The 23,915-nt window shown below is 41.7% G+C and overlaps 1 protein-coding gene across 1 annotated transcript; it reads right to left on the bottom strand.

Moving 5' to 3' along the window:
• Nucleotides 1–23,417, bottom strand: sema4ga (sema domain, immunoglobulin domain (Ig), transmembrane domain (TM) and short cytoplasmic domain, (semaphorin) 4Ga). The gene is made up of 16 exons (XM_010744984.3): nucleotides 23,157–23,417; nucleotides 17,571–17,868; nucleotides 13,392–13,540; nucleotides 12,142–12,204; nucleotides 11,916–12,014; nucleotides 11,596–11,689; nucleotides 11,402–11,515; nucleotides 10,103–10,257; nucleotides 9,070–9,245; nucleotides 7,656–7,800; nucleotides 6,704–6,926; nucleotides 5,839–5,954; nucleotides 5,600–5,754; nucleotides 5,125–5,183; nucleotides 2,102–4,617; nucleotides 1–954 (listed from the first exon to the last, which is right to left on the bottom strand). Exons 2-15 carry the CDS (start codon nucleotides 17,716–17,718, stop codon nucleotides 3,608–3,610), a joined length of 2,706 nt encoding a protein of 901 aa, XP_010743286.2. The 5' UTR covers nucleotides 17,719–17,868; nucleotides 23,157–23,417; the 3' UTR covers nucleotides 1–954; nucleotides 2,102–3,607.
• Nucleotides 23,418–23,915: the final 498 nt, after the last annotated feature.

A 23,915-nucleotide genomic window follows, 5' to 3' on the forward strand; every position in this document is an offset into this window, starting at 1 on the left:
AAATACAAAGTTTTATTTGAAGTCAGTATGTGTGAAATGCGAAGGAACCCACTGCCCTGTTATTCTTTGTGAGAGATTAATAAAAATAATTTGATTTACTGTGTGCACAAGCATGGTGTAACATGCAAATAGAGATCAAAAGTAATATGTGAACACTGCAGTGACAGAAAAGCTGAATGATCCCTCATTTATAGGTTACAGTGAATAGGTAAATTGGTGTATTTTTCCTCCCATTAGTAGGTTATAAATATTAAACTCTGTGGTGCTGGTACAGCCTCTGCATGCTTTTGGCTACCGTGCTCCTATTTATCACATTATGTGCAACACAGGCAACATGTGACCCTCCTATTTATCAGGACGGTGTCTCACAAGTGGCACTTAAACAGTGACATTAACAATAACCTCAAAAACACAATGTACAAAATTACAAAATAAATATGCCTCTTTTTTTCTTCTGGTTTTGCAGAAAAATTGGCTCACAAAGCACTTTTTTTTTTAAACATCAACCTTGGCACTTTTCATTAATATTGATGGTGAGTTCTCCTTGTTGTTACCTTAACGAGAAAATAAAAACAGCAGTGCTGAAAAATAATTCATGCAGCAAGTGTGAGAAAAAAAGGTCATTATACGTCGAATTTGCATTTAAACAGAGGCAAGGACGCTCTCTGCGGACAAAGAGTGGCTCTGTGAAGAACAAACGTTGCTCAGTGAGACACTGCAGACAACGATTTTCATTCCAGTTGTTGGGAGGCAGAGCTGTAGGTGCAGAGACTCTCATGCTGTAGCCCTTATCCAGCCTCTCAGCCTCTTCACTGTCCACTAATGATGGTGAATTTCATTTCACCGCTCATTAAAAGAACATCTCTGCAGCCGGTCCTGCCATCTGACACTGGTTGGGAGATGGTATCCCCGGGAATGATATCGAAACTGACCTGTGCATATCAGACCTGCAAACTGAAGAGACGAGAGAGAAAGAGGAGAAATATATTCAGTAAGTTCCAGCAATGTGTCTATCACTTTGGGGTGTTTTTTTTTAAAGCAATTACAGCATTGACAGGACTATATTTGGCCTGGGCTTTTTCAAACACATACACATAAACATAATATGTATACTATATGTATGTAGACATATAAAACCTCTGCTTGTGTTTATCTTGTCTTATGCTTAGGATTGACGCTTTGAGCTTTAATTGAGGCTTTTAATGTGTAAAGCATGCAGCCACGTCCTTCTCCTTTCATGTCTTTGATCAGTGCCAATGACTGGAAAGTTTAGCCACAGCATATTTCACACAGTATGTGACACTCTGACATCACAGGCTTGTTAGAATCAATCAAATGTGCCGTTATGTGCCACGTGCCTGTGGAGGTGTATGAATTTCCTCGGCTATATGTGCATATAAGCATACGGCGTAGATGTGACAGGTTCTATTTTGACATACTGTAATAACATACAAGATCCCAGTCTGAGCCTGAGGGCATAAGAAAATAATTGGGACCTTGAGAGTGTTTCATTCTGTAACTCTCTGGTGAGATCTCAAATTCTCCTCTCCCTCATTCTGCAGTAAGGTCAGACTCATCGTAAGACGGGTGTTTAATTAACGCTGCCCTCTGACAGGAGAACAACAGTGAGACGTAGCTAGAGGACACTGATGAGCAATATAAACAGTGTGATACTGAATGATAATGACTAGATAAAGTTTTCTTTATGTGAAGATAGGGAGAGCCTGAGAGTGTGGAGGATGAAGATCCTCTGTCACCATGATCTCTGTAAATTAAGCCTCTCACGCACAGGCTCCTCTCATAAATTAAATATGTTTATGTATGACTGTTAATTAGTTTGGACTGATGGAGTTTATCTGTGAATCTGACTGTAGCAGATGTTTCATTTGGGAATCTCTGAAGCAAAACGTTTGCACAAATTATAAACAGCCCGGCAGTTGGATCAACAAGCTGTAACCGTGCAAGTGGAGAAAAATTCAGTAAACTTGAAGATATCGTTGTGCTCTCGAACTCTCGGAGAATCCATGATCTATTATTTAAGTGTGTGTTTGGCAGTGTGCCTGGGCAGGAGATGTGTTGGCAAAATACAGAAATGATTTACCTTGGATGCTTTTGGTGAACGCTGTGTTCATCGCCCAGTCTGTCATCCTGTGCATGCGGGGTGTCACACAGCGGTAGAGTCGGGCTCGGCTGAGACAGTCAATGTTTTCCTTCTAATCCACTTGTGTCAAACAAGGTCCAGCAGGCACAGCTGTGGCCTTCACTGCTGCAGCTCTTCATACTGAGAAACGTCCAATCAAAAAGCTCCTCTGGACCTGCTGCTGCTGCTTCGACAGGTTGCAGAGTCAAATTTCATAAAAGCGTCCATTAACTTTCCCAGTCGATTTAAAACTGGCATATAAAGTGCATTGAAATCAATAATACTGTCACATTTTCTTCAAATTGTCTATTAACACTTCACAGTGAAATAATCACTATTTAATATTTCTTCACTGATATAAAAGTTAAATTATTTCCTTGTTTATTCTTTAATAGCTTGTGCTTTTTATATATAATGTGGACTCTAATGTTTATGTAAATTTATGTGCCTGACATGACAAAGCAAGTTTTAACCATTTATGATGCATTTGGAGACTCAGCTGCCACTGTAATTTAGAGCTCCGGGTACAGTAATGTGAATAATATTTAAAGTTTACCTGCATATTTTGTAATTTCCAACAAATTGTTTATTGTTACTTATTTTAACACCACCTCTATATGATTACTTTAATTATTAATATTACCATCCATTATTAATTGAATAAAGTATTAAATTAACATCATAATGATCCATCTAAAACAATGTATTAAATAAATCATCAATTACTGAACTTGACATTCAGGTTAATAGTAATATTAAATAATGATTAATTCACCATTTCTTAATGATGGCTGGTGTAGGGTGTCTTGTGCTGTCATGAGTTACTGTATATTATTGTGTGTTGGTTATTGCAATAGGTTAAGTCTGTATTAAAAGTGAAAACATTGCGCACAAAATTCCCCTGCTCACCACGTCCATCTCCCTCAATATTTATAGACCATGAATGTCATGTTTTAAAAATGCAAAGCCCATCTGTGCACTTGTCAGTGCAAACAAACTTTGGCTAGCTGCCCTCCAGTTGAAAGCCAAATATGGCCGGCGCACAGCAGAAGTCTTCACATGTATTTATATTCCCGCTGGGCTCTGCTCCTCGTTGGAGTCTGTGCGTCTCCGCTTGTGCTTTGTGGATCCGAGATCTTTCTGTGGCTGAGATCTCAGCCCCTGATACTAAAATCAGACTGCAGACTGGCTGCACGTCCTTCTGGGCAGTATTGAGGTGAGGTAGATTACATGGTCGGTCCTTCATTTCTCATTCTTGTTTGTTATGTGTTGGGAAATTTAGGAATTAAGGTTGATGAACAGCTCAAAGGTTCAAAAAGTGTGTCAATGGGGAAAAAAATCCAAAGTAAAGAAAGCAGATAAGACTCTCATTGCTTTAGTCCTCGACAATAATGAGTCATGTGACAGGCACTTCAGCACCAGGTAACAACACGGCAGTCCTCCCACCACAGGGGGAGCTACCTCTCTCTACACGGAGCTCTCATCTGGCCTGGGCAGCAGTAGAGTGTGCTTCCTCTTCTCTAAGATCTTGTTGAGCTCCTCGGCAAAGGAGTAGCAGCTGGGTGAGGTGTTTTCAGAGTCGCTCTGCCTCAGCAGCACGTAGCTGTTGCCATTCATCCTCCTCAGGACACTGGGGAGCGTGGCCGACAGCCCGTTGGGGAAGTCACACTCCGGAGAGGGAAGTTGTGGAGTCGGTGGGAGAGGAGGTGCCGGGGGCGGAGGCCCCTTATTGGGTGATGGGTGACCCTCGCCGGGGACAATCTGAAGGAAACCTCCGTCCTGGGTGCCGCCGTTATGCTGCTTTGAAACTCCATTACAAATGCCGTTCCCGTTACAGTGGCTCGAGATGGTCTTCAGCTCCATGTGAGAGGAGTTTCTGTGCTGTTTTCTGTTCCTGTTGTTCTTCTTACTGTTCGGGTAGGCAGCAGCTGCAGCACGTAATGAATACTTCCCTCTGTGGCCCACACGCAGGCAGAAACCCACATAGACAAGGACCACGGTGAGCACCACGCACAGGCCTCCGAGGATGGTGATCAGGGACAGGTACATGGCCTCCATGTTCCTGGGGGAGAGCAGCTCTGAGTGGGGGAGGAGAGGGGCTGGGGGTGGCGGCAGGGGCCTCTCGGAGGAGGCATGTTCAGTGGGTGGTGCCACGGTGGTGAAGATACTGTAAAGGTCTTCAGTTGGCTCTACAGGTGGGGGCGGCTGCACGTCCAGGCAGATAGTGACATTATAGGTAACTATGCCGACCTTGATATTGTTCTCAACAGCGTAGCAGGTGTACAGCCCACTCTGGTCCTGCCGGGCCTCGATGATCAGCAGTCCATCGGTGCCGGTTCTGAAGCCAGAGTTGAGGCCGTAGCCTTGCAGCTCGCTGCCATCCAGAGTCCAGAGAGGCGTCGCCAGGTTGGAACTGAGCTCACACTGCAGCAGCACGTCATCACCCACCCGCACGGTACGGCTCCGCAGGACAACGTCTGGAACACAGAGAGCGAGTCTCATTTCACAAGTTTACAGAAAAACTCACAAGTATCGACTAATTTCGCCTCCAACTTTTTGTTCAACACCAAAATTTATCAAGCCTGTTCAGAGTTACTGAGGCATGAACTCCATTTACATATCTTTTCATTCCTGCCATCATATCACCTTGTACAGAGAGAACAATGGGGCTGAGAAGATGCTACATTTTATCAGACTGAAATCGTGAAGTGAAAGAAGGCATCTGCCTGCCTTGAATATCAAACAGATATCTCTCCAGAGATGGCAAAAATGTGATTAAAGAAGGGAGGAGAGGATTTTGCCAACGCAGTGTGCATAATCAACTTTCAAAGAGGCCTTCATGGCATCTGATGACAACTATGCATCTTTTGAGTCCTCCCTAACATTCTTTATTTTCAATCTCACTTTCATCATTCACTGCGTGAAAAGCAAACTTTTTTCAAATTTTTAAGCAGCGGGGACTAGCATCAGATGATTTTACATACCAGTTTGTGTGTTCTCACATCCTCTGTTGCCATGCTGGATGTCCTGGATTAAAGTGGATCTGTGAAGAGGGCGAAAACATAACAATAAGTACATTAGTGCAAAGAATAACGACTTACTTGTAACATGAACATATCCAGTAATGTTGGTACATATCGTGAGATTTCTATATCTTCTTATGTATTTTTTAGGCTATATTCTGCTCTGTTCATCATGGTAGTTATTCCCTTCATAACAATTGTCTAGTAGCTGAACCTGTCCAGATTTATCGGTACACTTTCAGTGCACAGCTGCACGCTCTGTTTACTATCACTGCCAGCATCAAGTTTCTGCCAGCACTGTGATTACGCAACAGTTCTGGGAAACAACATGGTGACAGGGCACTGTGATACTTGAATTTAGTCAAATCAAACACAAAAGGGCACCTGCAGCACTTTCATCTCCCGATCTCTCACACATACACCCTTCAGCACTCACCTGTCTACATGTGCCAGTATGTCCACACACTGGGCTCCGTCCCAGGCACAGTGAGGGTCCCTGGCAAAGATGCAGTCGTAGCAAGAGGTGTATCTGCGACAGTTAGAGAGGGGAAGCTGCACCACGCCTGATGGAGAGCCCACGTATACGCTCATCTGGGGTGGAGTGAGATGTTTTGATTACTGTAGGATGGAGATTACTCCTTAAATGTGTGTGAATGTGACGGTCAGACACACTACCTGTTTTGTAGATATTAGTACGTTGTTAACAGGCTGCTGCTCCTCAAAGACTTGAAGCTCCTCGATAATGTGCAGCTCCCCCTCAACTTCTACAGCTTTATGTAACCAGCCTTCATCTGAGCGAGACATACAAAGAAGAGAGAACATTTGAATTGAACACATTTCTGTCAGCCACAACATATCACTGTGATAACTGATCATTTTTTATTCATTTTTTCAGCATATTAATTTGCAAACACCCAAAAAATAACTTCAAGCAGTTAATCCACTTATTTGCCTTTATTTCTTGTCATAGTTACGACATAATTGAGTGAGTGTTAGTGTCTACAGTAAGATGTGGAGTTCAGTTTAATTCTCTGAAAACAAAAACAAAATTGTTCATGTTGTTAACACAATAAACACATTTTATACAGTTTATGTCTAATTTATTTTGTATATATTTTCTATGACTAGTCTAATCTATGACAAGTGATAAATAAAAAGACAAGATTAGGGGCACCTTGGTCCTTGGTCCACGTTTTTGACCACATGAGAAGGTGAAATAATGTGTAACAATGACTGTTGACAATGACAACACATCAACAACCAAAGGTATATAATATATCTAAATGTTTATGAAACTAGTAATGGATGCAGCTAGCTTGGCCATGATGACTACAAGACTCCAGGAAGTAATGGAAATAGTCCAGGACATAAGCCCTAAGGTGACTAAGCTAAGCTAAGTGTTATATTTACACAAATGAGAGTGCTATTAATCTTCTTATTTAACTCTGCAAGAAGGCAAATAAGTGTATTATTTCCCAAAATGTCGAACAATTCCTTTAACAGACTGCACGATTAATACTTGACATGAATACATACACACCTGTGCCCATGTATAATACATGGTGTGTTTGTCCGTCTATGCCTTGGATCATGTATACAGCCATTTGGGTGTAGTCTGTGGTCCTCCTGAACAAAAGTGGGCGTCTGTCTGACGGCTGGATCTGCTGGGACATCAGAGGATGCCTCCTGACAAAGTCCAGCACATCATCAGGCAGAGAGGTGGACACGTTCATGTCCCTGGCCCTTAGAGCGTCAGTTATACACTGCAGGAAAAAGAAGGCAAAGAGAGCGATGAGAGGAGGGCTGATAGGCAAAGTAACAATCTACGCCGTAGGTTGCCCATTTGTAATAAGTTTCTCTGTGAACAGAGATAGACAGTGGGAGGCAGAGAGGATGTCTTAAGGCTTAGCGAGATGGTCTGCAGGGAAAATTAAGGGGTGAAGAAAAAGTGCGAGCCTGTGGAAGATTGTGTCTGGGGAAAATGCAACTTTTCACTTGGACAACAATGAGCCTGTGTGAGTTCAGCAGCGGGCTTGAGCCGACATGGGGGCGACTCAGCTCTCTTTGCATCTGACTAAGAACTTCTTCTCTCTCTTTGTCCTTTTCAAATGACTTCAGCCAACTCCACTAACAGGCTTTCATGCTCCCAAGTTAAAACCTTTGGCTGTTCCTACCTTCTGTTTAATAGCAACGTTAAACTTAAGTCCCACAAAGTGTTGAAGTGACACTACAGTGGATAATGTCTGCTCCCACTAGTGATTGCATGGCCTGGCTGCCGCACTAAGCCATTGTCACCAAAGCTACGGGACAGAGTTAATCGCCATGGAAATAGGTTTCAGTGACATAAGCTGGTTGGTGTTTTGGGCTGCCACTCTCTCTTATCTTCTGCTTTCTCGCTAATTGAATCTATACCTTGGATCAGTTTTCTGGTGTGAATCCTTTTTTTTAATGTGACTAAGAGCTCTGCAGTGCTTGTATGTATGTGTGTTTACCGTTCCAGGTCGTGGGTCAGGGATCTTTCCGGTATATTCCTTCCATTTAGAGCCAGAGTCCTGGTTTTCCATGTAGGGTCCTTGAAAAGCCTCTTGGACTTCAGACAGAGAGAACCGACACACCGCAGACGCCTTCACATTTTTCCTAAAGACAGCAACACCCACACACACACACACACACACACACAGTGAGAAAAAGACCAGAGCACAGGCCGCGAACAATAACAGCAGTAAACCGAGTGTTGCCATAGGGACAGCAGTAGAAGTACAGTAGATCAGTGGCTCACCTAGCTGAAAAGATAGAGATAGAAAAAGAGAAGAAAGCACAGGGAGCGGGAGAGATGGGATGAGTGCTGTCATAGATAGTATCAAGCTGATTAGAAGTCATACATCTCTGAGAAGAGGAGGAGGGGCGGAGGAGAGAACTACAAAATGGATTCAGGGAGGAGGTGAGGTAGGAGACAGGGGAGGTGGAGCTCAAGAGGAGACAACAGCATCCTAACAGAACAAAAATGCTGAAGGTAAACATTTTTTTATGCTTTCCAAAACAACAAAATGATACATCATTTGAAGCACATGAACCACTTCAGATTTTCCTGAAATTAAACATAATTTCAGTTTCGCCAGTTTGTGTATTTACATACAGTAATCTTTTTCTTTTTTTTTGGATATTTTTTTTGGCCTTTTCAAGCTTTATTTGATAAAGACAGCTGAAGAGTGACAGGAATGTGGGGAGAGAGAGACGGGAAAAGACATACAGGAAAGGGCCACAGGTCGGATTTGAACCCTGGGCCGCTGCGGCAAAGACTGAGCCTTCGTACATGGACATACATACATACAGTAATCTCTCTTCACCTATAGTATAGAGTTTGTTTTTAAAGTGGCGGAGTCCGCCATTCCCTGCTGGATTCTACTTATGCTTGTGACGGCGCTCTAGTTAATGATTGTGATCCCACCAGGAGGCCATGGTGTGTTTCAGATGCGGCTCTTTGCTCCACTGAGAATACATGGCATTTCTTTTTGACAGGTGCCACATGCAGCCAAGTAAAGCATCACATTCCAAATCGAGAGATCATTTTTCAAAATAAAACAGGTGCATTGCAGGTGTTGCCAAATCAACCAGGACTGACATCTCAAAGAATTCCACTTTCTTTTAAACCCATCTAAATCTGAATTTTTAATTATTATTCTCTCCCCAAGCTTTTGCAAAATTCCTCCATCCAACTTCTTTTTTCATATAATTTGGATAAAAGGTTCTCCTCGCTTCATCTCGTTCCTCTCTTTCATCTCATCCCTTCCTGTCTTCTTCGCCTATCTCAATGTATTGATTGCTGCCTTTCATCTTCGCCTCACTCATTTGCATTTGCATCCTCAAAGTTCCTGTCAGCCAGAGATCTTGACATCAGACACTCACCACTCCAGGCCGAATATGCCATAGAAGAGTGTGTCCTGCGGTGTGTTTCCAGGCATAACGAACATGCTGCGCAGCATGTTGAAGTGGAAGTCGTACTCAGGCAGAGAACATGTCAGCCTGGCCTTGAGGAAGGATGTCCAGCGTTTCTGGAGAGTTAAATGGCCTCCCCGGTCCCCCTGAGGGAAGAAAAATAAAGAAGAAAAGAAACAGAGGAGGAGGGAGCAGACAGGGTTATATGAGGTAAGGCCTGGATAAATGACAAAACAGACTGAACACTCGGCTCAAGGTGGCACACAAGGGGAAGTGAGCCTCCTAAAGAGTGCAACAGATGGCAAGGGAAAGCAATAACGATACATTCAATAAAGGTTATGGCTTCCCATAAGTTCCCACTGTACAGTCTGTGCATGAGTGTCTTTATTCCTCCACACACTGCAGCACACCTACTGTTGAAAATGTCTTGACAGGTTCCCAGTGGAAAAACTCCAGAAATCCAGAAACTGACATCATCTTGCCAGTTGCTAGATTTCATTTTAACTTAAAATGTATTCGGCCAGTGGTAAATTGCAAATGTCACATATTCTGCCACAAGGCCTTTCTATTAAGATGAGAAAACAAATATGCTGCCAAGCTTTCAAGGAGAAAACTTGTGAGCTGACTTCATTTTAAGGTGCCACAGGAGAGAACAACAAGGTTATTACATTGTACAACTGTTCTTAACCCCTTCCTAGGAATAGGGAAAAGTAAAGCATTCACAATTTAGGCAGCAGAGGATGCTAAACAGCAGCTCTGTCTCCCCTGCAGTCATCCATCCCTCTCACTCTAAACCACACTGACTCTGCAACCTATTCATCAGCTACACAGTCTGCTCCTCTAATCACACTGGGGCCTTGTTACAAATGCATTCCCCATCCAGCATCTCATCTATTATGGCACCTTTTCTCTCATCAAACAAGACTTCACTCAAGCTTATCTGATGCAAGACTTCACTCCCAGTTGCAAATCATACCCTACATCTTTTTCAACCTGCACTTACTTTACAAACACGGGCGACTCGTGCCACCCTGCTGTGGCTGTACGTTGTTGTTTGCTCCTGGCTCCTTTCCGTGAAGAAGAAGTAGATCTTATCATCGTCGCCCGTACTGCTGCCCAAACTCTCCCTCACCAACGCAGAACCCACAAAGTCTGCCTCTACACAGGGGAGAAAAAGATACACTGACTCATGCTGTGTTTTTCTTGATAAATGAAACAACAAACGCTCTTCTATGTCGTGTGAATTGGCAGTGTTTCCATCCATGGAGTCTAATTTAGGAAAGCAGTCATCCTGAACTAAAACAATTAACTTAATACTGCTAGCTGTGTACCTGAGTCAAATCATAAAACTCGAATCAATCAAAACATAATATAATAAAAAGGTGGTGAGGTGAGGTGTGATGCAGATAACGGTCTTTAACTGAGCAGTTGGTTAATTGTAGTATGAGGAGAAAGAATTGGCAATCCCACTAATGCAGCTTGCAAAAACAGGAAAACAAAAAGTAAAAGAAGAAAATGTTATACTTCAGTTATCTGTAAAACATCATGTTTTTGAATCATATCAAAATCAGGTTTCTGGAGAAATATGTTAACCAACCTAAGAGTCTACAGCCAAGCTGGCAGCTCTGTGAGGCTGTACTGAGACGCAGCAGATTTGAGCTAAATGCTAATGCTGATGTTTAGCATTACTGTAGTGTGTTAGCATGGTAGTATTTGCTAATTAGAAATAAACACAGTATATCTGAGGCTGGTGGAAATGCCATTCATTTTACGGGTATTTGGTTATAAACCAAAGTATTAGACAAGTTAAAAATTGGGTCCGGCAATGACCCTATAAGTCAGATCAAAACTCATCTTGAGGGGGACCTTCATAAAAATATAGCCTGACAAAACAAAAGCTGCATTGGCCAACATAAATAAACCATAAATGTCAATCTTTTGGTGATCCTGGAGGAAGAGTCGGGGGATTGTCAAAGTCATTAAGCTCAATTGTCTGGGATCTGTGAATGTCTGTACAAAATATCATGTCTGTGCAGTAGTTGTTCAAAGTCTAAAAACCCACAAATGTGAATGAATATAAACCTAAACTGCAGTGCTTTGAGAATTAACAGAGCAATCAGTAGCTGATATAAGTAAAGTAAAATAATGCATCACTGATCCACTGGCACTGATAAATAATCAATGCACTGTTACTTCAGCAGATTAGATGTTTATATGGAGGCTTTAACCTGGTTGAGCTAAGACCACTTGGACCAACCTGCCATCTAAAAATCTTAAAGAGTATTTATCAAGATTAACTCACCATTCAGCCAGCGTGTGGGGGCATCTTCTGTCTTCAATGTGGGAGATGGAGAGTTTCGGCGGATATCTGGAAAGCTCCTGAACTCATACTGAGAAGCTGTATACATCTGCTGGTCTGGAGCAAAAAAACAAATCAGTCAGCTACAGTATTTCAGTAAAACTCTGCAGGTGACTGATAATTGTTGAAGAGCTTACCGATGATGAGGGCAGTGTAACCCGTTGTCGGGCCATAAGGACATTTGTCTCTGCCCTCTTCAGGCTGAGATGACATGACAAACCTCTCCTCGTCCTATTCAGGACAAAACATTTGTGGTAAAGAGAAGACATTTAGTTTCATCTTGAAACCACACATGAGGTAAAAGAAAGTACAGAATATGAACAGATTAATCACTGTTTCACATCTATAGATGAACAAATGTATATGTATTATTTATCTGAACTTGCACTAGTGCAGTAATAAAATGAATGTATCTAACAGTAGTGGGAGAGCTGTAATGTGTTTTGCATTTCCTTACTATGTATGCACAGAGGGGTCTGAAGGCATGAGTCCCACACATGTAGAGATGAGTCGAGTTGAACCTCTGGAGGAAGCGGATGTGATTAAAACACTCCGTCTGGAAGAGGAAGAGAAGGACAGAACATGTATTACTGTGGGGGAACAAATATGAATACATAGGAGAGGACCAAATACAAAAAGATGAAAAGAAAGGACTGAGGGAAAACGAATAGCTAAATGCCTACCTTATTGTCTTTTCCCTTGAGCAGACACTGACGTTTTTGCTCGGAGGAGGCCTCCCACTCAATCTATTACAAACCACATAACATACAAGACAGAAAGAGAAAGTTGGATGGTTTCATATCACCGACTTGCATAAATTTCAGCAAAATACCACAGATCTGACAGCAGATACATTTTTATAGCTTTTTTTTCTGCAATCACGGCGTCTGAATTTTTTGCGTTGTTGAACAGAAGCAGTGTTTTTTCACTCTACTGTAGCAAAGACAGTTGACTTTACACATTTGTATTCACAGCAGGAGTCATAAAATGTAATGTGTGTAACACAACCGCTCATCTAACTAAACCTTATGACAGACACCACCTCTGTATTATCATTTAATACCACGTCAGGTTGTCACCAGGTAACAAACACAGCAGTATGACAGGTGAAAGGCGGCTTTCAGCTTCTGTAGATACTTAAAAGGAAGAGATGACTTTACTGACATTATCTTGCAACATGCAATAGTTTGAAGACTAGACACCTGACATCGTTTGGTCGCTAAGCTTATACAGAAGCAAATACTGGCTGTTTGTTCTGTTTCTCTGGATTATGTCATTACTTGACATTTGCACATACATGGATCTTCACACAATTTGAAACCAGCATCGGAATCATCAACCATGGTTTATTAACCTGTGATATTAATTAGAATCTAAATAAACCTCTTTAACCCTACAGACCCTTTGTTGGGACCATCATGGCAAACTTGTGTCGTGCAGAAAGGACTGTTGAACTCACAAACAATCACAGGTTAATATATCTTGGTTTTAAATTTTGCATTTGTTGTTTTAGTTTGAACTCACCTACACAACTAGAATAAATACTAGTAGCAACACAGGTTTGAAGTAGATAATATGCAAATCACTGCATTAATTAGAAACTATTTCTATGTAAACATGCTCCAATATGTGGATGATGAGGAGGAATTGTGTATCTATTTAGAGTTACAGTGAGAAAATACAGGTTTTTCTCTCATTAATATGCAGGTTTATGCAGAAAGATCCTCCTGTGGCGTAACCATGAGTTATTGTGACTACACACACACATACACACAAGGGATGACAGGGGAATAAATACTCTTGCCTCAAAATGAAATATTGTTGCCTCAAAAAAGTTCCTGCGTCGTGCAATGCAAATGAAGCCATGGCAGAGTTAAAGATATGGCAGCTGAGGCAAACAACATGCTGCAACACCGAAATAAACAAAACTCACAGTGGGAGCAGAGCTGGCTGAGATGTCAGAGGCATTGAGAGCGAATACAGCCCCCCGGGCCCCAACGTAGAGCCGCTCACTGTCAGCCTCCAGCAACATGGTGCTGTAGTTGACTGCAGAGGACTGGAAACGCCTGCAGCCCTGGAGACCTGAGGAAGGAGCAGAAGGAGAGAGAAGGATTTGTTGTTAATGAAGGTGACCTTTTGTAACCTGGCTGCTTCAGCTACACCTATTCAGCAAAACAGCTCAAAATGGTCTTGAAAAAAATTCACAGCAGACATCCTTACAACACACATGCCCTTTTGTGGCTGAGTCGGTGATATGATATCCCGGATAATTGGCATTTCAATGGAGGAAATTTTAGAAATGACACACTTAAAATCTGTGGGAGTAAAAACGATGACGACAATTTAGTTTAACCTTCTTTTGTTGATGTACTTCTACAGAAACAGGCTGATTCATTCGTTTGGCTACACACATTATGCTGCTGCTATTGATTAAAGCTCTGTCTCTATGGGAACAACTGTGGGTTAACCAATATCACTTTCAGGAAAAAACAAAAGATATTCTGTTCACATTCATAATTCCTCAAATACTGCAGGAATTAAGTCATTTATGGTGTAGTGCCACTGGACTGATCAGCCACGTACATACAGCTCTAACCCTAACTCTCATCACCTGGATTTTTATGATAAGTTGAACAGGAAATAATTTTAAAAATCCACACTGGTGGATATTCTTACACCAACACATCTCCCTGAAGGCCTTTAGAAAGCCTTGAAATGTGCATGTGCGAGGGATTGCCATCAGGGTGGGGCATGTTAATAGCACAAGAGTGAGAGCTTTTTCAATTAAGCCTGACAGTATGAGAATAAAGGGAGAAATAGAAATCTCTTCATCTTCTGTGATGGATTTCTCGCTGTATGATTGTCGAACGTCAGTGCAGAGAGGTAAGAGGACCTTGAGCTTTGATTCTGAGGGACTCGCTCGAATATATGAGATTCTTTTTTAGACTGTTGGAGACACTGTCTTCTATTAATCTCTGTTGTGCTTGAGCTGCACAGAAACCGACTTTACAGCTGCTTGTGTTTAGTCTGAACAAGGAAAAGCACACAATAACTACAAATTGGGAAAAAGGTAATGCTTTGTCAATACCTGGGACACAGACAGACAGACAAAGAACATAAAATGTAGAATATAGAAAGACAACAAAGAGGAAGATTCAGGGTCATAAAAGTCAAAGATATCAGTGTTGGATTGACTGACCATTGCCGTATAATTACACTGCTAGTGTAGCTAAACACTTCACAGTTTTCTACTTTTTGTTTTATCACTGGCACAAAATGAAATTAGAACTCTGCTATGGACGATAAAAGCTAAGGGATTATGCTTATCCTGCAGAGCTTTGCTGAGGAGGAAGAAGATAATGAAAAGAGGCCCAACACATCAGATTTCAGAGATCCACTTCTACTGAATGGGTTTTTTGTGTGTGTGTGGTTTGGGGTTTCTTTTGCTTTGTGTATGTGTCCCCTGTCCAGTTTTCCAGGTTATATAGGGATGCATCTGTTTGACAAGGACGAGATACTAATGAGGCTCACTCATACAAACACTCAACAAAGACACACACACACATATACACGCACACTTACAAGTGTTTGTCATGATGTAACTAGCGGCAGTCATGAGATGGTGGGAGAGTTATGTAAGTTTTAAACATACGATCTATCAGGACTCCACTTAGCTTGGGTAAACACCACACCACTGTCAACACACGGACACATGTCACAGACACAAGAACTTCTAGGCATGCTATAACCACAAAGACAACTGTGACGTGAGCAGACTGTTACAGCAAGTTGTAATTTAACGTCTAATTAAAATATCTGATGTGACTAATGCTGAACAGGTTTCACCGTCAGATGTTTTGACAGCATTTAAGCCACCATTCATGACCATTGAAGAGTTCAGTAGTGTGTCAGACTTCCTGCATCCCCAATCCACTACCCCCTGAAGACTGCATGGTTATTAAGTAAGCTGTCATTGAGATTCCTATCAGCTGCAACAAAACACGACCCACTCTGCTCACTTCAGCAGCAGCAGTCAGTTCCCATCCTAGCCTGCTCCTGGGTGATCAGGTGTCTACTTTTCTTCCCTCATTCTTGGCAGGAGGAAGACAAGTATTGCCTGTATGGGATTTTCGGAACTTTACGTGATATGAGTGTCTCATTGTGGGTGAGGACAATGCAATATAACAGAGACAAAACCTTAGTTTCCTGAGTGTAATCGGAGCATTAGGACATACAATGCCTGACAGTTGGAGCCCTGTAACTCAATACAACCTGGCTGAGAGAGTGATGCAGCAGGGGGAGATTTATTATTTGACATGATATTTTTATAGCAGCACATTTTAGCCTTACAAGGCGTACAAGATCATGCGAGAAAAAAGGCACGTTTGATTCATTCTACCGGGAGAGAAAAGGAGTCAGAGAGGCAGCGAGAGAAGCCCAGATGATATTATTTACTGAGCAAACATTCAGGGCCCTCAGCTGATCAGCACAGTACAAAGTGTTCAGGGACACACACACACACACACACACACACACACACACACACACACATACACTCACTGAACCTCTAGGTGTTAGACTGTGACTTGACAGCTTTACATATAAATTCACATTTGAGCATCAGGTCTGTTTACAGTTCAGAGTGTTCTGACAAGCAGATGGGCCAGACAAGCGTAAGTTATAGCCATCGAGTGCAGCTGATGTCAAAGTGTGGTCAAAAAAACAGGCAGGCAAAAATCAGTGTGTGTAATGAAAAAATATTTAGATGTTACAGCAGTTCTCTTTCTCTTTACCAACCTGCTGTCCAGATTTTGCCGTTCAGCTCCTTAAAACTATGCACTGGCATTCGTCAAATTAATACCTCTGAACGACCTCCCTCCCACAAATATTTTTACCTTCTTTATGGGAAAAACTGATGTTGCAATAAAGAGAGACCACAGGTATGTGTGTGTGTGTGTGTGTGTGTGTGTGTGTGTGTGTGTGTGTGTCTGGCTTTAACCACAACACACACATTTGTAGGCTTTGCTTTTAGGTTGCTAAGAAACACAGAGATTAAAGGGATTAGAGTTAAGTTTGTGTATCGAAATCTTCTCATCAAACGGAGGAAAGCAGGAGAAACAAAGACTGGAGATAACGGCTAAGGTAAGGTAATTAAAAGAGGGCAGTGCGTCCATGAAAAGTACAAACTAATGAAGAAACAATTGAGTAAAACAGACAGAGGTAAAGTGCAGAGGTAGAGAGAGATGGATGGCAGAGGAGGGGGAGTGGATGAGAGAGTGTTGGGGCAGCAGAGGAGGAGATGAGTCGTGTAGGAGGACCTGTGGGCTGGTTTGAGAACCAACCGATGATTTACAGAAACGGAGATGAAGCTATAAGTAGTAGTGAGTTAAAGTAGGTGATGTACTGCGAGAAAGACAACTGTTTGGAGAAAGAGAAGGGGAGAGGAGGGACTACAAGTAGATCTTATAAAGCGAATTTGGCAGTGAGGACGTGAGAACATTTCTTTCACACGTCTTTGTATCAACAAATAAAGTCCAGGATCAGATAACAGCTTTAAAGCAGATACACACTCTTGCCCACACACACACACACACACACACACACACAAAAGAAAAATACTGTATACAGCAGCATCACGCCATACTACAACAGTTGTCATGGTTACAGTGCTTCTCAACTACCTACAGTGGTGTCAGTCTCCCTGGATGCTCTGCAGGGATCCAAGTGTAAGCACTTCACTCATATGCCATTGCTTCTGTAAACACCTCTGGCTACATGTTATCACTCACACATATGAATAATGAATGAATGATAATCACAGTTTGATGTAAAAAAAACAAAAAACCCAAACATGGTTTACAGAAGAGGAAGTAAAGAGGCAAGAGACAGGGAGGGGGAAAGGGCTGTGTTAGGAGAGAGTAGAGAGAAGAATATAAAGAAAACAAGTTAAGAGCAGCAGCTGCAAGACTACAGAAATATTCCCCATTTAAAGAAACCTGTTACAGCACAATTGTTGGTCTGCATGTTGGAGGGTCAAATGCTGACCAGTAAACTCTTCAAAAACACACCATTTTAGACATAACTCACTGTGTGTGTTTGAGTCTGTGCTTACCATTGCTCAACACTGTAACGCGTGGAATCACATCCAGGTCCAGGGGCGTTTTGAATGGGTAGCCGGCTGTCGCACACACACAGCAGATTAGCAGCAGGAGCCGCAGCGCAGAGGATCGAGCTCCCTGCATCTCCGCCGAGCGTCTCATGGGACACGCGCTCTCTGAACAGGTTGCAGAGGCACTCACACAAACATCACATCACCTTACGACTCACATACACCCCTGCATGCACACACGCCCACGCACAAACACTGGCAGGCAAGCAGGCAGCCTCTTCCACTGTGCTGTAGAAGAAACCTGAAATAAAACACACACACAAAAAAAGCAACAGTGTTAATAGTCATGTCCACACTAGAGGAAACACAAAACGCTGTGCATCTGGAACGTCACCTCAAAAAGTCAGAGAAGAAGTTGCAAAAGAAGCTGCAAAGTTGAGCAGCACAGTTCAAACATGTTAAATAAGGTGACGTGGAGGGTTTCACAAGGATGACGACAGAGATATGAAAGAGGCACAAAGTGCATTTGCTCAGTAAAGTACGGGACGCTTCTGTAGATCAATGGCGCTTTGGGAGATCGGCCCAGCTCTCTGTGTTGCAAAGTCTTGCAGTCTGTGTGAGCAGCAGATGCCGAGTCTAAACACATGACCGAAGAAAAATCATTAACCAAACAATGACTGTCAAACACAGTCTACGTGCCGATATCACGGGCAAACAGTTGGGGATTGAATGACAATGTGGAGCAATCCAGACCGCTGAGGTGCGAAACCAGTTCAAACAGCAGATGTACCTGAAAAGAGCCAAATCCGCGAGAGGAAAGATTGTGAAATATGATCATCTCTAAGATGTGTGTATGTGTGTGTTGTGATGTGAATGTCAATGTTGTTCCAGCAGAACAAGACTCCTCTTTTGGAGGAGTGAAGGGAGAGATGGTGAAAGGAGGGGAGGGAGGAGATGTGTGTGTGTGTGTCTATGCACGAACACTGAGAATACAATGACTGTGGAGCATCACCGACCTTATCCAGTGTTATTTGGAGGAATGGGGACATCTCTCTTTCTCATCCTCTCTTTCAAACACACACACACACAGACACACACAGACACACACACACACACACACTCTCTCTCTCTCTCTCTAAATACTCCACCTCTGTCTTTAATGCTTTCCCAGTTCCAAGTGTAAACAGTCACACTCTTTAGTTCTTTACTTTAACAAAGCGTGCCTCTAGCACCGTAGAGAGCCGAACGTCCAGATCCAGGGAGTGTGCTTGTTCTTTTTATCACGAAGACATGCAGACGCAAATCTATTCACACGCATGCATGGAAACAACAACAATAATAAAAAAAAAAGAGCAGAAAAGCACTGCACTCTTGCAGAAAGTCCCAACAGTCCCTCAGGGCTGACAGCATGACAACGGCTGGCTTGAGCGCTGCATAATGTAGCAGACAAACACAGCAGCATGCAGCTATGGATAGAGGGAATATTGCACTGACTGCACTTTTAACAATGAGTAAAAACACTAATATGAGGAATCACAATACTGGATATCATGACCTTTTACTACCCATTGTTCACACACAGGACACTGACACTATGCAGGACTTCCATGCACTGCCAGTACTTTGAAAAGCTACATGATTGTACCAAGACATGTAATATGTATGCATAAATTAGATTCAAAGACCAAATATGTAAATTATAATTAAAACCTTAAAATTATTGTGTGACTGATATGTTTTTGATAACCCAGCAGAGATATTTAAAACCTACAGTAGGTTTAGGTAAAATTTAGGAGAGAGAGGTAATACATCACACTGATTTATTCATTCTTTATCTCTGAATAAAATTGTGCGGTAATGCTTTGTGAATAAGGACCATTTTGCAAATTAATCTGTGTGGGCCAGCTGTCTGTTTAGTATTGAAGTGATTCATTGTTTGAATTAATAAACATTTGCTTGTTCCAGCATCTCAAATGTGAGGCTTTAATGCCTTTCCCTGTCTTATATCATTGTTCATTAAAGTAGGTTTGGGTTGTGGACTTTTGGTTGAATAAAAGAAGCTATTACACACCTCTAATCTATTATTTTGTGACATTTTAACAGACAAAATGATTAGGCTAATTGCAAAGTGATCAATGTTATGCAATTTTCTATCCTTAGGTTACACATGGTCACATGTGGGCCTTGAGGTCCTCAGCAGTATTAGTTGTTTGGCTTTGATTGAGAACAGTAAGTGCCAGTCTATCTCAACACAGTGGTGGCCAGGGTCGAAGAGACCTATCGCTGCCTTCCTAGACATAATAGATAGCTTGTCGTTGATGTTCCAATCTGCATAAACAGACATCAGTGTCTTCAGACTAGAATATGCTCACAATAACACCTCCACGAGTAAAAACATTCTCTTTGACTAATTCCGGGCGTATAGTATTTGTGGTGTTATCTTGCTATCCACCAGGATGAGTTGGGCAGAATGTGAGACCGACTCAGGCACTTCTGATGTACTTTGAGAGTGTCTCTAATTCTCCTTGACCAAGCATCAATAAATAATACAGCATAAGACATCAGAGGCTCCTGAACGCTTTCTTCCTTCCTGTTCCACCATTGACCTTTGAGACTTCAGCAATTTCTCCACAACAATCAACAGATAAATCAAAAATGAAAACAATCATCATTTGTTAGTTTCTTGCAGTAAAAATGCAATTTTTCAGCAGTTGACTCTAAAGCCTTTGAGTTCAGACCTTCTGAGAATACAATGGCAAAAAGAATTAAGAGTCAGTCCCTGGCGTCAAATTTATTACTTTGACTGAAAGAAGATGAAGTGAAGAAGTGAAGTCAACTAAATCTTCATAATGATGGATTTCAGGTTTCTTCAAAGGGATATTTCTACTGAAATTAAACCAGTGGCTATAAATGAATCTAATGTGAAGCGATACAAAACCACCTTATGGTGGTTTTATGAGTGCCTGAAATGGAGCCGCTTGGGAAATACTACTTTAACAACTTTTTATAGGTTACTATGGCTCTATCTTGTTCCGAGTATGGCAAATATATTTTGGCGACACCAATTATTTCAGTCGTCCATCCTCTCTCAGGATGTGCTGCCTCTCCTGAGGCCTGTCAAACACTGTAAAGGTGTGTCAATTGCCCTTGCAGCCTTGTCAAAGCTCCTCTTAAAGGTAGCAGGGAAGGTGGACTGAGGGGCTCTTTAAAAGTTAAATATCTGACTCGTGCACACCAAATCACTCAAATGGGGCTGTCAGGGTCTAAATCCTTTCAATCAGTCAGTCTGCCAGTCAGCCATGATGTGGTCTTTTGACTGCGAAAGGAAGAGGACTCTATTCAGATTGAAATGTTTCACAGGAAAATGACAGAGAGAAAAAAGAAAATATAAAACAGGAGACAGAGAGAGAGCAGCGAGAAAGGAGGTAAAATACTGTCTGAAAGTCTAGCAGCGCAGAGTAAAGAGACAGTAATTGTGACATTCCCAATTCTCTGTCATCTAAAATCCATTACTCCTGACTTGCTCTAGTACCCTGGGCCCCCTGAATGCAAAAGCTTTCAATTGTTAATTGGCCACTGAGTACACTAGTCAAAACTCTGAGAAAATGTAGCAAGCAACACGCTGAAAATAAGATGAGTCTAACCCAGAGGAAATCAGTGACTCTAACACTCATGACCTAACCTTTCTAATCTGTCTTCTTCCTGATCTCACTGCCAACCCTCAGTCCCATGACATTCATTCACGGAAATGGATTTTATCAGGCAATTATAAAGCATCTATTAACCTGCCTGAATAGAAGACATTGGAGGAGTGTGGTGACAGCTCCATCAACAGACAACAATTGTCCCAAAAGACTTGAAATCTCTGTTTTTTTTAATTCAATGTGTGTGTGTGTGTGTGTGTGTGTGTGTGTGTGTCTGTGTGTTTGTCTGTGTGTGTAACAAATGATAGAAAAGATTACAGTCAAGGCCATTTAGCTGTGCTTCAACAGAGAGACAGACCTCTTCAAAACACTCTTGTGTCACAGACTGACTGACTGCACTGAACTCTATTTGTTCTGTGTCTTTATACTTTGTGCAGTTGCTTTGTGAATGTAACACTGATATATTTAAACTGACATTTCACACTGCCGTTATTCTGACAATATGACAAAAGAGACTAAATGTATGGTCAGTGTATTATTCAAATGTTGTTTGCCATCATTTATAAGTGTACACAACACAAACTCACAGCTTATTTGTGTTATCTGTGAGAAGCTTTCCACTCTGTGGCAGGTTTTTTCTGGGTTTAATCCAAATGTGGCAATAGTTTAGAGTCTAAAGTCTAAAATCCATGGTTTTTTGCTTGTCTATAGAGAAGTTTAGAAGTTTAAAAACTGTGATCAATTCAGACTTAAAATGGTCTCATTTATAATATGTGAGAAGCTTCTAGGACTGCCAGACATGCAATAGATTGTATGTTACATGTGCAAAATAGCAGTAAAATTACACTACAGTGAAAAAAAAATACAATATTAAGAATTAAGAATATGAAACACGTATTGTTATTTTGCATACACATATGTAGCCAGGAGTCTTTTTCATTGACAGAGTGACTTTACTCTGAGCTCCTTGTTTTAATAAAGATTTATAATAGCTGCTCCCTTTGAACGGTGTTAAATCCTAACAAGAGGCTGCAGCAGAATATTAAGTTTCTCAAACTAAAAAGCATTACTAGTCATTTGTAATAGGAAATTAACACAACCGACATTTTAATAAAGTTTTAGTTGAAAACCAGTTAACATACTCTTTGAAGAATTGGGTGGAATAACAAAAAACAATAAAAAGAACATTAAAGACATCGTCCCCTACATAAGAATAACATACTTTGAGTTAAATAATCATATCTTACACGTGTTTCCTTGTACTTAACATACCCACTACACCATGAATATTTAAAGACTACACAGGCAGATAAGTGGGTTTACTGGGTTTCTCCATAGGCTTAATGATTAGATTACTGTTACAAATACCATCATCTTGGGCGTGAGATACCCATAATCAAATCAATCATGCTCCTCATCATCATCAATGTGTTTACAGCTGATTTACTACAATCAGTTGGCATCTCGCCATATCTTGTCTTCCACATGAAAACATGCTTTGCATGCTGACCAGGTCGTCAACATCCCTTTTGATATTTGACGGATTGAAAGTCAGTCCACCAATGCAGCCCCCAGATGAGTTAAAACGCAGTAATGCAGTAAAATGAAGCAGGAAGGCACATACTGGGTGTTTGAAAAAGAACAATTAACCAATTTTACACACATTCATTGTGTCAAATCTTGTCTGATATATTACACCTGTCTGTATTGAGAAAATACCCCACAATGAGGCGCGAATAAGACGGTGTATTACAGGAAAACTGTTAAGTCCGCACAGGAGCATTGCATAATTACAAAGAGAGATTACAAATAATTATACTACACGACTATGACCGAATAGCCATTATGGAAACACTATAAAGACACCACAATACAAAAATATCAAGATAAACTCACTACTACAATAAGTAAAGGTATTTTTCTAAGCAGCGGTCGTGTGTCTCACCTGAATCACGTAGAAATTCCTCGAGGAGAAGGATATGTACGTTTCCTTGAGCTCAAGATAATCAAACTGGACTTTAAAACGCCTGTGCACACACAAACACACACACACTGACTGGGACTGACTCGCTCTTGAGACTCCTCTCCACTCCGTCACAGGTGGCCCGCCCTCCCACGACGCTCACTTCTTCTTCCACCAACCCTCTGAACCAGGTAGTCTCGGAGTCTTTTTTCCACCAGCTCATTGTTAGATGACGGAAAGACGGTTCTGGTTCTTGGTTCTTGGTTTTTTTTTTTTGGTCCGTCTTACTTTTTTTCACAGGGTGTATCACGCGGTCCAGTTGGTGTGGGGGACAGTTAAAATTTTGTAAAAAAAATAAAAAATAAAAAAGTATAAAGGTGCAGGAACACAACCTGTCCCATTGTATGCTGCAAGGTGGTTTTACACTGACACCTAGCGACCACAGAGGGAAGTACACATGTAAAGGGTACAGGGAGTGGAGTCAGAATCAGGTTTATTGGCCAGGTATGTGTACACATGCAAGGGATTTGACTGGTTTGACGGTTTCAGTTTGTACAGAGATATAAACATCAATAGACATTTTTTCACAGCAGCCATTTTGACATGAAATGTTAACACAGGTGTCAGGGGGCGGCAGTAGCTCAGTCCATAGGGACTTGGCTTGGTAACCGGAGGGTTCAAGTCCCACATGGCCAAAAATATCTACCACATCTACCAAAAATATGGAAGGTGGACTGGTAG

The sequence above is a fragment of the Larimichthys crocea genome, chromosome III, assembly GCF_000972845.2.
Source record: "Larimichthys crocea isolate SSNF chromosome III, L_crocea_2.0, whole genome shotgun sequence".
Taxonomy (NCBI): Eukaryota; Metazoa; Chordata; class Actinopteri; family Sciaenidae; genus Larimichthys; species Larimichthys crocea.